The 16,818-nt window shown below is 39.2% G+C and overlaps 1 protein-coding gene across 4 annotated transcripts in view; it reads left to right on the top strand.

The window, feature by feature from the left end:
• Positions 1 to 16,818, top strand: part of CEP112 (centrosomal protein 112) — a 357,759-nt gene that overhangs the window by 293,916 nt on the left and 47,025 nt on the right. For 2 of the 4 annotated variants that reach the window (XM_084647480.1, XM_084647479.1), the window contains 3 exons: positions 2,978 to 3,079; positions 6,625 to 6,689; positions 8,124 to 8,394. In XM_084647480.1, coding sequence (XP_084503606.1) covers positions 2,978 to 3,079; positions 6,625 to 6,689; positions 8,124 to 8,127 — 171 coding nt within the window. In that variant the 3' untranslated portion in view covers positions 8,128 to 8,394. Of the gene's footprint in view, positions 1 to 2,977; positions 3,080 to 6,624; positions 6,690 to 8,123; positions 8,397 to 16,818 lie in introns of those variants that run through there. The other 2 variants (XR_014714068.1, XM_084647481.1) reach the window with 2 other exon arrangements.

Below are 16,818 nucleotides of genomic sequence, written 5' to 3'. Positions count from 1 at the left end.
GGTGGCTGATTATTAACAAGTCCTTGTGCTTAAGAAATTATCATTTTCATGCCCAAAAATCCTAAATTGTAACATCTCTACAACAACCATGTCCATTTTTTTAAATGTCTACCACCCTGTAATAAAATGAGCCCATGAGTCATTTACTTTCTGTTTGCAAATGTACATGTGGTGCTCCACTATGATATTTCACTTTTGAGTGCAGTAATGTTCAAATATTTTCCATTTCCCCATCTTCAAACAGGAATGTGTTCTAAATCTCTTAGGTCTGTTTTCCTAATCACTGCAGTGGGAATGAGCATTGCAGTTTGCCTAACCTAGATACTCCTTATTGCATTCCCATATATTTTAAAGAGTCCACTCACCTTCTCCATATTTGATACATTCCCTTCCAAGTTCATCTGGTTAGGTGCATGAAGAAGAACATCCAGTTTATGGGAAAAGACTTAATTTTACTTTTGGTGCTGAGACCATGTAATATGTGTCATGACATAGACTTCTTGTTAGTCAGCCATCGTTAGCCAGTTGACTATTATGAACACTCTGTATTAGATAGCAGTACAGCAACACAGTAAACTTACATTTCCCCCAGCTTAATGTGATTGCTAAATCCCAAACAAAAGATTAGAGGAAGTTCACTATCAGACTGGCTAGTGTAATGTGTTAAATTCACAATAGACATATGTGATCCGAATTAGACACGTAGGTACCTATCCAAAAAAGCAGATATTCAGATAAGTTTCCTCTCGAGGTTCCTTCCAGTTCTATGATTCTAAGATTCTGTGATTATTTATATTCACCTGAAACTTTTCTTCTTATTGTAGACATCTGCAAAGATATCTTGCTGTAATCCTCCATCCAGTTGCATGGTCTTTAAGTACGAATGATCCAAAACTATTGAATAAAACAATCATCAATCAAACTCCCCTGAGACTCAAGAGTATTATGTAAACAATGCACCAGGGCAGCATGCCCTAGGCAATGAGAGACATGGGTCTCCTGCATTCTTTGCTTACAACCAAGCTTCTTGAAATGCCCTTTCCCAGTCAGTTTTCGGTGGGAGATTGTTTATAATACTTTATAATTAAAAGGAGGGGGAAATTAAGTATAAATAATTAGAAAATGATGACTGCAGCTGGTTCTGCTCTTTCCTTAACTTGTATAAATTAGTCCTAAAGTGCATATGACATAGTTATGGGCACTGCTGGTAGGTACCAAAGATGTCATGGTAGCAATGCATATCTATGTCAGAAACCCCAAACGAAATAGTATGGAACTCCTTTACTTCAGCCTTTATTCATCACACTTTCTTTTTGAAAGTTCTTTTTTTCACTCTTGCAGCTATTTCTTTTGGGGAGTTACACACCCTTTCATATTTAAAGGGCCTGATACAATGCCCACTGAAGCCAATAAGGAGTTCTTCTGTTGATTTCAATGGGTATTGAATCCATCCCTCAGTGACTGGTGATCATTTATGTAGACAAAAATCAATTCATGATTCTCTATATGGTTCGAATGGAGACATAACTTTATAGTGATATTTTTAAGTATACTGGGATAAGCTGCTAGGGTGGTAATATTTCCTTGATATATACCCAAAATCATGTGTAAGGAGATCACACATTGGTCTTTTGAAGATGCTCACAGAGTCATTCCAAGTCCAAACATTTTAGAAATCTCTTTGAGCATTTGAATCTCCAGCAGAGTCTTGAATTCATTGCAGCCAAAAGGGAAAGGTCAAGCAGAAAGCAAAAGCATATGGAGATTGCTGTAGTGTCAGATAATGTGCCTAGAAATTACTTTAAAAAAGAATAATCATTTCAGGAGACAGGTTTTGGTGCTACTCAATTTAATACTTTTAGAGCTTGGTTAGAAGAATAGTAGATCAACAATTTTGATTCTGCTGCAATGAATTTGACTGAAAAATGAGCTGTGAAGAGTGCAAGGAATGTCTTGCAAATTTTCCGTGTAATAATAAGTAAGACAAGATCCTCAAAATATCTAGATGGGGATTGACAAGTCATTAAACTATTCTGAGTGCATCACTTAGCTGGAGGGCATTAATAGTCCTGGAATGAAGTCCAAGAAATGCCAAGCTGTAAATAAAACATAGTTACATCCATAGACACAAAATGTTGCTCCTTACAAAACTTTCTAACTTCGAAGTGTTTTTTAAAAAATTCTGTATGCAGAGTTATTTTGTCTCATATATTAGGAGTGAGACACAAGCAATGCCTGAGCTAACGCCCACTGAAGTCAACAGGAAGGCTCTCATTGATTTCAGTGGCTACTGCATGAGGCCCTCTGCCCAGTCCCCAGCCGTGCTTTCGTTAAAGCTTCCCAGGGACGGATTAGAGGGAGATAGCCACATGGCCCTTCCTTTGTCCTCTCACACCAGTTCTTAACAGAGCCCCTACTATGTCTCCTTTTTCTGCCCATTTTTTCCTCACTCCTTTTCTATAACCCTCTTTTTTCTTCTTGTTTTCTTTTCTCTCTACTTCTTTTCTTCTTTCTTCTCTTTTGCTCTTTTATGTGTTTTGGGGACACTTTCTCCTCTCCGTGCTGCCCCACCCACCCCCCAGAACCCGCTCCCTGTTCTTCCACTCACCAGAATTCTGCATGGCCCTGGGGATGGTAACTGGTGCCATACAAGGCTGAGCTGAGTAATGAGAACTACAGCTGGTTGCATAAAGGGCACAGCAGAAGCAGAGAGGGAAGGTTGGTGACATTAAGGAGCTGCCTACCACTTGACCTGCAAAGGTGGCAGCATGCTTGCAGTGTCTGTGTGCAATGCTGGGTCTGCGTTCTTACAGCTTTCTTCCTCTGTGTCCTCACCCTCCCTTGCCCCCCACCCCCAATTAGTCTTGTTCTGGCCTCCAAATTGGGAAACACTGGTCTAAGAAGAAGTTGGCTGTGAAGATTCTCTCCTCCCCCCAAATTGGTTATGTGTCATTTAAATCTCTTTATTCAATTTCAGGTGACATACATACGACAAGAATATGAAACCAAACTCAAAGGTCTGATGCCAGCATCTTTGAGAAAGGAACTGGAAGACACCATTGCATCTTTAAAATCTCAGGTAAAATATCAGTACTCAATTGTCTCCAATTCTAGGGTTTAAATAACACTCATCTCTTTTATAAAGGAAACTATGAATGCATTAAATTTGGCAATATTGGATTGAGGTCAGTGATAAACTGGCAAGAGTCAGATGCTTATCACACCGTCACCTTTCTGCTAGGATCTCCCTCTCCCCATCTCCCTCATCTCACTAGTGAAAGAGTCATCTCTCTTGATCCAAGGGATTTACCTCAAATGCCAGCTGAAAGTAGAAAATAAAGTCAGCAATGATGTTGCAACTGTTACCTTTTTTTCTTTCCCAAGAATATGCTGCTGAAGACAGAGTATGGTTAGCAACTATCTATTATCAGTGTTTCTTCAGAAGAAACTCTGTTCGCCATGCCCTGGGGGACTCTTTGTTTCCTCTGCAGCCTGTATAATAAAGCAGCCCTTTGCTTTTTTAGGTACTGCCTCAAAAGTCCATTGAATTAATTCCAAGTTTGGTTGATAAAGGTAATAGCGTTGATATAATATCTTGTCAAAGACATTTGATTTGGTACACACAGCATTTTAGTTTGGATTTGCAGCAGGAATTAACTCAGGAAATTCTAAGACCTGTGTTATGTGTTAGATAAAACTAGATGGTTCCTTCTTGTCTTAAAATATATGAAACTGTAAATTAATCTGAATGGCAGCCCTAGAAGTAAGAATAGTAAAGATGAAGACAAACTGTTAAATGTCATTTTTTTAAACCAATGACTGATCATGTTTAAAAAAAAAACAAAAAAAAAACCCTTACCCCTTTGGAAGGGCTACTGGGTAGTGGATAGTTAGGAAGCAGATGTGATGTATCTTGATTTCAGCCAGGCTTTTGACACAGCCCCATATGACATTCTCATAAGCAAATAAGAGAAATGCGATCTAGATGAAATTACTATAAGGAGTATGCAGAACTGGTTGAACGACCATAATCAGCACAATTAATGATGGTTCACTGTCTACAGGGGAGGGTGTATCTAGTGCAGTCCCGCAGGGGTCAATCTTGGGTCCAGCAGAATTCAATATTTTCATTAATGACTTGGTCAGTGGAGTGGAGAATATACATATGAAATTTGTGGATGACACCAAGGTGGGAGAGGTTGCTAGCACTTTGGAGAACAGGATTAGATTTCAAAATTATCGTAACAAATGAAACAAGATGAAATTCAATAAAGACAAGTGCAAAGTACTGCCTTGAGGAAGGAAAATGCACAGTAGCTGGCTAGGAAGTAGTACCGCTGATAAGGACCTGGAGGTTATAGTGGATGACAAATTGAGTATGAGTCACTGATGTAATGCAGTTGCAAATAAGGCTGATATTCTGGGCTGTATTCATAGGAATGTTGTAGGTAAGACATGGGAGGTAATTGTTCCACTCCACTAGGCGCCAGTGAAGCCTCAGCTGGAGTAGTATCCAATTCTGGGTGCCGCACTTTAGGAAACACATGGACAAACTGAGGAGAGTCCAGAGAGAGCAATGAAAATGATAAAAGGTTTAGAAAACCTGACCTTTGAGGAAAGATTTTAAAAACTGGGCATGTTTAGTCTTGAGAAAAGAAGACTGAGGGGGGGACCAGATAAGTCTTCAAACATGTTAAGGGTCGTTATAAAGAAGACTGTGATCAATTGTTCTCCGTGTCCACTGGAGACAGGACAAGAAGTAGTGGACTTAATCTGCAGCAAGGGAGATTTAGGTTAGATATTAAGAAAAACATCCTAAATACTGGAATAGGGTACAAAGGAAGATGGTGGATCTCAAATCTTGGAGGGTTTAAGAGCAGGTTAGACAAAAAACTGTCAGGGATGGTCTAGGTACACTAGGTCCTGCCTAAGCGCGGGGGTGGACTAGATGATTTCTAGATCCTTTCCACCCTACATTTCTTTGAGTTTATAAGGGTACGCTGTGTATGGTGGTGATGTGATGTACAAACTCCACTCTGGATAGCAGAATCCTTCAGGAGCCATTCATAATCCACGTGGAATCATTTGAAATGCGAAGACATGCATATGTTCATGAAATGCCAAAGGTTGGGGTGGGGGGAATGAAAGGTTAAACTGTTATCTGAGTTGTTAAGCGAGTTTTTTGTGTGCAGAAGTCAACTTTTTTTGGCTTGGATTTATTTGGTAAAATGTTGTTTGAAATGAGGTCGTTACTTAAAATCATAAAACCGCTTATAGTTTTACATAAGATACTAAATAGAACCACATCGTCCATCTCTCTCCCTGGAAATGGTTGTTAGTTTAATTTACTTACATTCTCTGTTTATAAAAGTTAGTTTGTAACATTTTTTGCTATGCATGGGAATTTCCCTTGGCAATGTCTGTCTTTAACAGAAATATGACATTTCCATAAGAGAGAGCTTTATAGTCCCACATGCTAAAGGTGGCACAAGTTAATAGTCAATTGCAGATATTTATTTATTGCATGTAAAGGAATTTCCAGTGGTACTGATATTTAATCTGATTAAAGTCATTGCAGACCAATAAAGGGTTAAGGATCTACCAGGATGATCTATTTCCAGTTGATAGTAAAAGGCCAATTAAAAGTTTAGTTTACTGTTAACTTTGTCTGGTAGGAAGCATTCCATTGGAACAGATATAAGAATACTTCACTTTACAGTGAGTATTGTTTTTTAAAATTGAAACTGATATACACCTGCAGGGCTTCTTTTAGGATCAGCAGCATTTCAAAGGACTAAAAGTAACTCCAGACTCCTAAAACTGGGTGTTAACGCACAAACACGTAGCTGCTGGCTTCATCTGCAGCAGTATACAGTAGTCACAAACCATTCAGTAAGCAGGGTTCTCTTCTAAAGCACAGGTGTCCTTGTCTTTGAAAATTGTTGAAATTCCAGTCTGAAAACATCAGAGGAGAACGGCAGTGGAATCCTTACACCTGTCAGGATTATTAATTGTTCCTGGGGGGGTGACAAACCAAGAACTGTTAAAAATGAACAAATATTCACTGCTCAGCAAAGTTTTCTAAAACTTTAGTAAAGTTTAAAATGCATTGCACAATTGTTCACTGCCCACCCCCATGAGCTCTTTGTAAGTTGTCCTAACATGATAGTGCTACATAATATAAGCATTAATTCTCTCACACACCCTGTGAGAAAGTGGAATGTTGTTTTCACAATATTTCAGATAAGGAAACTGAGGTAGAGAAGTGAACTGACTTAGCGTCAGAGCTGGGATTAAAACTCAGATTCTCAGTCCCATGTTTAGTCCACATGCTACATTATCCAGTATAGCTCTGAGTCCAAAAAGTTATCGTGGCTGTTTTGGCTTCTGACTGAGTGTATAGGGTGCAGGATTAATGCTGTGAGTACACAGGCCAGGGAAACCACACTAGCAGCTTTCGGTCAAGCATCATTGCTTAAATCCAGCTCATGACTAAGGTGCTATTGAGATTTCTCTCGCCAGCATAAACTGGGCTTTAGACAGTAAAGTCAGCCTCTGTGAAATAAGTACCAATTGATTCATTAAGATTTTATACTCCTCTTTCATATGGGATGTATTTTGTAGGTAAACTTTCTGCAGAAGAGAGCATCTGTCCTACAAGAAGAACTGAATGTGTACCACACCAGAAGGTAAATGAGTGTCTTCTCCTCAATTTGTACCATTTCACACCTGTGGGTCTCAGCTATTGAAGTTTTACCACTTAATTAAAATGCTTAAGTATGGTTGCACTTTAAAAAGAACCTTATTTTCAGTAAACAAGCTCTCTTTGAGAAGTTACTCAGCTCTTCTAACCACAATGCTTAGTCAGTGCTATTAGAGCAAGATTAGAGAACTTGCAGGTGCAATACAAGTCTGGGCCTTGCCTCCATGTTCATGATGAAACAGTGCACAGCTGCAGGTCTGCGGTGATGCTGCCTTCTTTTAAAGATAGAAAACGATGATGCAGTTCTGAATATTACAGCTTACAGCTTCAAAGTACAGGATCTTTAGCTTTGTTTCAGACATGTACACCATCCAAAATAAATGACTACAAGTGTTGCAACAACAATAAAAAGATTCTCTGTGCCCTTACAGTAAATGATTCACATGGATGATTGGGAAAAAGGAAACTTCCAAGCAAGGTCATTGAGGTTTTTTTGGCCTTATAGGGTTCATTGATAATTGTATATCTCACAGCAGGATTTCTGCAAAGAACAGGATGTGCACATATAAATAGCAGATATTTTAATGAAAACCATGTAAGATATAAAAACTAGTCTAAAAATATGAATGTTAAAAGGACTTCTTAACATTCTGGATATTTATAGTTGAGACTGATGATAAAATATGTACAGGTGTGTGTGTGTGTGTGTTCACATTGTTTCCCTGAGATTTTTGGTTCTGTACCTGGTATTATAGGAGCCATTGTCAGATAAACATTGATTCAGTGTATTTTTTTGCGAGCAATGGAATTACACAGCAATGCTTTTGGCCCAAAAGTTTCCACTGAGACAGCCAGTCAGTGCTTTCACACAGAGTACTAGCTGGCTAAAAGGTTGGTAATGGTTTATAGATCCAGTCATAGGTTTAGATCCAGGGCACTACTGACCAAAAGTTGAATAACACATTTGAATGTGGCTTGTGTGTAATGACTTTAGTGCCATTCTTAATAGAGGAGAAGGGTAGGAAAATTAACTTTACTATTGTATTCCAATGGCTATACCTAAGGTTAAACCACATTGGCAGCCTAGTTTGGAGAAGTTTGTACTGCTACAGCCTATTCTGTGGTTAACAGAGAATCAGGCCAGAATCTTTCACAAGACTAAATTCATGGTCATTTGGAGGGAGTCAAGGGGGAGCAGAGGGAAGTATTATCTTCACACTGATTCATTAGCAGACCCTTTTTTGTTAATGTTGTGCAGTGTTTGAGGATACTTGATAAGCTGTTCAGTGCAGGGACTGAATGTAATATATATATGTGTTCAATGTGTAGCATAAACAGGCCTGATCCTGATTCATGCCTGTGAGCACTTTCTAATACAAATAATAGTAAGATATAACTAAGGAGAACATTTTAATTTTAGGTAACTGCTGGAGCAGAGGAAATTGTTCAAGTGACAAATGGACTTCTTTCAGCAGGTTTGAAGATTTGGATCTTGTAAATTAAACTGTGAGATCAGTGGCTGTTTTGTTAGCACAGAAAATGTAATTAAGCTCATGAAAGCACATTCATCATTCATGCTAGAGTTTTTTGAGTTGTATCTTACTTGAATTATTTTTTACCATTATCTTATTACAGATTTACAATTTTGATATATTGTGTTTGTGTCTGTGCTCAATTTACTTACTGCGAAACTAAATTCCCTCGACTATTGGTTTTGCTATCACTTCCTAATATCATTTTTATTCAATTTTATACATGATAAAATCATGTTTCTATTATTATTATTATTCAGTATATTTTAAAAACATATTTTACATTGTTTTCATGTTCATATGTTTACATAATATTAAAATATTCTTTTGTACTTTTTTGTTTTGACATTGTTTGTGGTCCCTGAACATTTCATTTGCTGAAGTAGTCATGATGTTTGTGAGGGTTTTACATACCGTGATGTGTTCACAGGGAAAAATCCTGTTCCAACTATGGAAACGTCACAAGTGCTGCCTTTAGTCACTCTTCTGATTAATGGCCATCAGTAGGCATGACACAGGCTAGGCAGCCACAGGACAGGGTTCTTTTCTATGAAAATGCATTGAATTATGTGGTGTATTTTGAAAAGAGAGGCAAATAAGGGCCCCTATTCTGCAAAAACATATGTGCTTAACTTTAAGTATCTTAGTAGTCCCATTGAAGTCACTGGGGCTACTTATGTGCTTAAACCTTAGCAGGTGCCTAAGTGCTTATAGGCTCTGAGACATTGAAAGTAATGGAAGCTGAGAGCACACAGCACCTACCTGGAGGCACTCATCAGCTTGTAAACTTGGGTTCTTCTTTTCTGTTGTTCATATTGTTCAAGAATGGCCATTACTAGCTGGTTTTAATCCACAAACTGAAAAGTGGGGAATATAAGAAACCAGCTGTTTTTCCCTCTGTGTATCTCTGGCAAACATGACACAGTTAGTGGTCTGGACACAGGATATGGAGACAAGAATTTACTGACAATGGCCTTGGGCAAGTTATTGAACTTCTCCCTGTCAGTGATAAATGGTGATGATAATCCTTGGATACCTTCCTCAGAAGGGTGGTGTGAGCATTAATGTATTGCTATTTGTAAAGAGATTTGATGATGAAAAGGGCTGTGTTGTTAAGCAACAGCCATGCAACTGACCTCTAGGGGCACTGTGGCATACATGCTGAGCCCTCAGCTCACAGGCTGCTCCAGTATCATCTCCCTTCTGGCATCTAGATAAATGAGGGAGGAAACTTGTTGGCAGACCAGATTACACCCAGCCTCACCTCTTGGCAGCAGGACCATTGGGAGAGGCAACTTTCTGCCAGATTTCACCCTCCCGTTCCACACATCACCTCTCCACCTTTGCTTGGTGCTTTGTTAATTGTGAGGCTGGTCCTGGCCTGTGCCCATCCGTGGCTGAGCTATAGGTTTTCTACCTTCTCTGAATCAATTAGTGATCCCATTGCTTATGGATAAAGGTTCTTCAGAGCTCTCAGATCATCAGAGAAGTGATGCAGCAGGTGCCACTAAGCGCTGCCTTGGGCGATGGTGTGTTTTACTAGGAGTGATGTGCCAAGATACATTTAATTTGTTGTGGGTAGAAAAATTAAAAACTGTTTACTCAGAAAGACATATGGCAACATTAATTCAGCTCTTCAGAAGAAATTTCAAGAGTTCACTGAGTTGCAGATTCTGAACTGAGTGGATTAGCTTTTGTAAATTGCTTTGTGTTGGATCTGAGATAGAAGCATCTATTGTGATGAAACCTCTTTTCCCAAGCACAAGTGAAATGAGATGAGTGATGATTAGCATGCTGCTAATATTTTTGCACCTATCAGAGTGGTTATAGGGCTCTTGAAATCAGTGGAGTAGCGAAACTAATGCACATAACCTCCGTTGCACATGGATCCCTGAGTAGACTAACTGAATGCATATCTGAATTTCATTATGTACTAAGGAAATGGGTTGCTAACATCAGTGATGATCTCAACAAACAGTTTAAGAATGAGGGAGAAAAGCAGAACGTGGTCAATTTGAGTGTTTCAGAATTGAGATGATCTCCCCTTATGGAGAAAGTACTATGGAGGCCAGCGGTAAACTAAACCAGGTCCTGGGGTTCACCCCATAAAATGAATTGCTATAATTTTTTTAAACATTTCTTACATTTAAAAAAAGTTGAGGTTTGTGCCTTCCCTGTAATTGGTACATGATCAAGAAGTATCACACCGGGATGTAATTAACTATCAGGTAACAGTTGGTTTCACGGCTTGTAACTCTTACTGCTGACTGGCTAGTCAAGGCCCTTTACCCGAGGTTCACTTTCTAGCAAAAGAGTTGTCAGCTGAAAGTGGCTGATTTCATTACAACACAGTAAACAGGCTTCTTTGTGGCTTGATTACGGCTGTATTTGTGCATTATTATTTTACTGATTTTTTTCAGTAGAAAAGATGATTGTTTAATTCTGTGTAAAAATCACACAAATAATTTAAAAAAAAAAGACATCAAATCATTCACCAGTGGTGAGGGAGTCCTTGCCCTTATCAGGGTGAAACTTTGTTTCACTGCCGCTTACAGTTCTTCTGATACATGTAACAAATGTTTATTTCTCTTAAAGTTGGAAGAAAAGGGATAGAACCCCCACGCACCATCAAACCCCTTTGCTTTGTTCTACAACAGAGCTTTAGTTGTAAGGGTTTGTTTTGTTTTCCCCCAGCATAACGGAAGCTCTTCTGCTACTTGCCTATATCCTATGCAAACAACTTCAATGTTTCATGCTGTTTCAAACTGAGAAGTGGCTGTGCTCCTAACAGAGAAGACTTACTATGACCGGAAGAAAATATCTGTGGTCACTAATATCTGTAGTGTTAAAAGTTACAGTGATCTCTTTTTTAAAAAAAAACATATACAGCCACAGTGATAAGCAGTCTTAATAGAGAATGTAGCAGGAATTTGATTTTTAAAATTATCTTAATGCAAATCACAATTCACTGAAGGCACTAGGCGCTAATGAATTTTACTAGGTCTCATTCTGATGGTAGAAAGAGAAGATAGAACATCAAGTATCATATGAAAAAGTTTCAGAACACAAGGTCATTTTAATTCATACTTTCTTTTTTTAAAAAAAAGAACGGTCTTTTCTCAGCTTTGATATTTTGTTCAGAAATGTCATTTCTTTTAAACCTTGTCATTAAAGAAGGTTTTTTCTTTAAAGTGCATTATCAAAGAGTGCAGAAATTGCAAGTTACTGAAACTAAAATGCATGATCAGTTTTAAATCCACCAACTAAAGCCCACTTAAAATGAAATGTACTCTTGTGCTGGCGGCTTCTTTGATAAAGCCCGTGAAAGACACAAAGTTGGTCAGTTCAAACCAGGAAAAGAAGATAATTAAGTAAAACTTTTTTTCCTACATTTGAAATTACTTTTATGGATGATAAGCATTGAGGGGACTGATTAAGGGCCCAATCCTGCAAACGTGCTCTCACATGAGAGCACGCAGATAACTTTGTAGGATCAGTCTCTTACAGAGCAATTACACAGTCGTTATATGTGAAGTTTGAGAATTTGGAGTAATGTATAAGCTGGACCACCAAGTCTGCATTTCAAAATGTCTTTTTTTTTTTTTTTACCATTTGTTGCCACAACATGATCAATATGTTTCATTATAGCGAACCATAACATAAAGGAGTGCAGGTCTTGTGTACTGCACCTGCTTTACCATTTGTGAGTATTTCAGATCCCCATCTTTCTCTTGATGCAGGTTTTACCCTATGAACTGCTATGCTTGGTTACCAGATTTTGCGTGCTTTTCTTGCTTCAAAGGGACACTGATAAAATATGGGGGAATGGAGAATTTTGTGTGACTTCTCATAATTCTGTTATTCACAGCAAAGGAACTTGAATTTTCATTTGACACGTTTATACTCAAAATCTTTGAAATAATCAAAGGGATATTAACAATCAGAGAACAGGTGGTGGTAAACCATCAGACAGATCAATTTATTTCTACCAATAGCCATTAATGAACCAATCTCTGCCAATAAGTGCCGCATTGTACACTATGATAGCACATGCTGATCAGTTGTTTAGCCACTGGCATTAGAGGCGTGGGGCCTGGTTCTTATCTCTCTTACTCTAGTGTAAATCAGAATTTACTCTAGTAGTAAAGTAAAGAAGTAACTCTGTAAAAGACAGTGGAGCTACACTTGAATTAAAATGGTGTTAGTGTAAACTGTATCAGAATCAGGCCTGAGGCCTTCATTAGTTACACTTCAGCATTATAAACTGCTTAGCCTTCCTACCTCTCCACTTCCCAACATCTGTTGAACTTTTTATTGTTGATAGTACCAGGAGTTTCTGTTCTCACGGACCAATATATATTTAACATTAAAGCTGGGATTTTCAAAGGGAGGTGAGGGGCCAAACCACATTGATTTTCAGTGAGATTTAGACACTTGAAAATGCTAGCCTGAAACAATATCATGTATATAAAAGGGCCCCTTCTTAGGCTGATTCATCATTATTCCATATGTTCTAGAGACCTAGAGCTCAGTGGGAGGGGAAGAATATAAATTTAAAATGTCTCCACCACTACTTCAACAGGCGGGAAATCCTCTGCCCAGCAAAATGCAATGTAAAATGCACAGGGTTACAACAGGGTGTGCTCTAATACTTAAAATCAACAACACAGCACAGCGGCTACATTGCAGATACTCACATTTGTATCTCAAGGACCAAGGAAATCATTCAAGATTATGCATTAGGGTAAAGTTTTCCTATATACTCTAGTTGTACTTGTACAATCCCTTCAGTGCCTTTGGGGCTGCATATACTAAGGATTCCAAACAGCACGGTAACTGGACTGATTGATTGATGGTTGCTCTGAAGGGCAAAAGCTTGGCCCAGCTGAAGACCCATAAGAGTTTTAATATGAACATCAGTGGACCAAGGAGCAAAACCTACAACACACAAATTGGACTTCGTAACTGACCGGTTTGTTCTCTTGACCCTGACACCCATTATCTCTGCATAAAATGGAATAAAGTCCCTTTCTTCAAATAGGGCTTCCTGGAACAAGGAAATAAGCCAGAGGATTTATAAGAGAATGATTGGGGCGGCTCATGTTTAAGTTAATGGCCCCGTTAGTATTTCATGAACACACACCCTCAAAAAAGTTGGAGCCTGAATCTTTATGCGGGCTGTGTTTAATTGTATTCAGGAATATCCTTACATCTCTTGGCATTTATTTGGTACGCTGACTTGTCTTCTACTAATTTGCTTCACTGGTGTTGAATGAGCTGACATTTCAGTACAGACGTGGATGTATAGGTCAGTGGAAACATATTCCAAACAGGCCTCTCTCAAATATATACGTAAGACTGGGCTTCCCCCCAGTATAGTAGATGGTACTTCACTTTTCCATAAAAAGAAAAGGAGTACTTGTGGCACAAGTCCTCCTTTTCTTTTTGCGAATACAGACTAACACGGCTGTTACTCTGAACACTTTTCCATAGTTGGTTTTATAGGTAGGGGTGGTCTTGTGTTTAAGGCACAGAACTGGGAGAGCAGGATCCTGTTCCGAACTGCCACAGACTCAGTCGGCATGTTGTTTAAACATGAGAACAGTCGCCTCTTCCAAGAGATTGAGAGGCTAAAGTAATGTTTATAAAGCACAATGAGATCTTCAGATGGAAAGAAGATAGAAGTGCTAAATTGTACATGTGTGTGTGCACTTACATATGTAAATAAATTAGCATAATCACTGCTCCTATCCCAAGCTTTGAGTGCATAAAGAATGTAATACTGTGCTTTCAAAGATTACAAACTCCCTTTGATCCAGTGCCAACATTAAAGTGCTCTCCAGCCCACAAAGCCTGAGATCGCCCTTCCCCCACCACACCTCACCTCACCTCACTCCTCTTCTAAGGAAGAAGACTTTTAGACAGGTTTTGCCATGTGCTCTAAAGGGGGATAGTAAGTTTCAGGGTGCCCTCCACTAAGAATGCCTCATGCCCCTGACTAATAGAGGGATCTCATGGATCAGTAGCTGGTTAAAAGATAGGAAACAAAGGAAGGAATAAATGGTCAGTTTTCACAGTGGAGAGGTAAATAGCAGGAAGGATCTGTAGTGGGACCAGTGCTGTTCAGGTAATTAGCAATGTGGCAAAGTTTGCAGATGATACAAAATTACTCAAGATAGTTAAGTCCAAAGCTGATTGTGAAGAATTACAAAGGGATCTCACAAAACTGGGTGACTGGGCAACAAAATGGAAAACATAATATACATACAAAGGATTGGGTCTAAATTAGCTGTTACCATTCAGAAAGTCATTGTGGATAGTTTTCTGAAACACCTGCTCAATGTGCAGCAGCAGTCAAAAAAGCTAAGAGAATATTTGGAACCATCAGGAAAAGGATAGATATAAGACAGAAAATATCATAATGCCACCATATAAATCCATGTTATGCCCACACCTTGAATTCTGCATGGAGATCTGGTTGTCCCATCTCGAAAAAGATATATTAGAATTCAGAAACATACAGAGCATGATTGGGGCATGGAACAACTTCCATCTGATGAAAGAGTATAAAAACTGGGACTATTCAGCTTAGAAAAGAGACGACTAAGGGGGAATAGGATAGAAGTCTATAAAATCACAAATGGTATGGAGAAAGCAAATAGGGAAGTTATTTCTGAATGGGTAAATAACACAAGAACCAAGAGTCACCCAGTGAAATTAATAGGCAGCAGGCTTAAAACAAACATAAGGAAGTACTTCTTCACACAATGCATAGTCACAACTTGTGGAACTTGTTGCCAGGGGATGTTGTGAAGGCCAAAAGTATAACTGGGTTTAAAAAAGATTTAGATAAGTTCCTGGATGCTAGGTCTATCAATGGCTATTAGCCACAGTGGTCAGGGACGCAACCCCATGTTCTGGGTGTCCCTAAACCTCTGACTGCCAGAAGCTGCAACTGGACAACAGGGAATGGATCACTTGATGAATTGTCCTGTTCTGTCACTCCCTCTGAAGCATCTAGCACTGGCCACTGTCGGAAGACAGGATACTGGGCTAGATGGACCCTTGGTCTGACCCAGTATGGCCATTTTTATTTTCTTACTGTTCAAGCTGAGCTCAACCACCTGTTCACTTTTGTAATACATACACATGCATGAGGTCTAGTGTACTCTGTGCCTCAGTTTCCCCTCTGTACATTGGGGATAATAGCACTGCGCTACCTCACTGGGGAGTTGCGGACATTCACACCTGTGTTCAGTGTTCAGATAAATAAATACTAAACTGCCACCATGTGAATTTTAAAAACGAATGAATGAAGCAAATCTGTAGACAAATGTTTCAGCTAAATGCCTTCTTCATGTCTTCTTCTAAGTGTTCTGAACACCAAAGGAGGTAAATCACCAAAAAATTTAACTACAGAATGGCTTGCTACATTGTTAGAAACCTGATCCTCAGTTGGCTCCTCGAAAGATAAAGGTCATTGAGGGCACGGTATCTCTTCTGCAGTTTCCACAGTATGCATCCGATGAAGTGAGCTGTAGCTCACAAAAGCTTATGCTCAAATAAATTGGTTAGTCTCTAAGGTGCCATAAGTACTCCTTTTCTTTTTTTTAAATCAGATAAAACGCTCAGGGTATGTCGACACTACATTTTAAAAGGAGTGACTCTGACAGCCCGACTCTTTACCCTCCAGCACGCATGGCTCCCACTGCAGCACTAAAAACAGCTGTGTAGATGTTCAGGCTCCGACTCTGAAGCCCAGGGAAGAGGTTGGGTCAGTAGGACCTGGGGTTTTGAGACTTGCTGCCATGGGTTTTAAAATGCAGTGTAGACATATCTTCCGAAAGCGCCACGCACTGATAATTTATTTCTTCTAGCATGATTGCCTGTAATAGCTCAAAACTGTTAATCTGTGTTAAGGAGTTAGTATTTTAGGGTTTCAAAGCCCCTGTTAATTTAGTATATAGTTGCAATGACACCACTAGTTAAAAGTAGCTATGGATGAAGTTCAAAAACTTCTATGATTGAGTTCAAAGGCTTCACCAAAGCTTATGTGGATTTATCCAAACCCCACACAGAGTCCAAATCTGAGTGGAATTTTCACAAAATCAGGCCTTTTTGAATGATTCCCAGCACATCCCATGTGTGCCTAGGCCAGAAATAATGAAAGAACAGTCTTCCGTTTTCTCAGCTGTCAGGTCTGTAGAGTCAATTCTCAGAAACTCTGAGCAACTTTGGTCTGAAGTTCCATGACTCTGAGCACAAAGCATCAAAAACCCAGCACCAATTAGGATACAAACAGTAGACAGTTCTGCACAACTAAAGATTTCCCAAAAGGAAACAGAAGTTACGGAAAGATTAAATGAAATGCTCCACCCCAGCTACAAGGTAATGAGGTGGTAAAAGCAGCTACAAAGAGCACTCAAAAATGGCAGAATTAGAGGGCCAAGAACCTCATTGTCAGGTAACTGTGCAGTGTGTGCTTTTCCTCTTTTTTAATTCCAATTAACAGTATGAAAGTTGCAAGGTGGGTCCCATTAGTCAGACATGAAATCTCACCACAAAGATGGAGCACTGATAGTA

The sequence above is a fragment of the Lepidochelys olivacea genome (genome assembly GCF_965140295.1).
Source record: "Lepidochelys olivacea isolate rLepOli2 genome assembly, chromosome: 14".
Taxonomy (NCBI): Eukaryota; Metazoa; Chordata; order Testudines; family Cheloniidae; genus Lepidochelys; species Lepidochelys olivacea.
The sequence above is the reverse complement of the archived record's forward strand: the minus strand, read 5'-3'. Positions and strand labels throughout refer to the sequence as shown.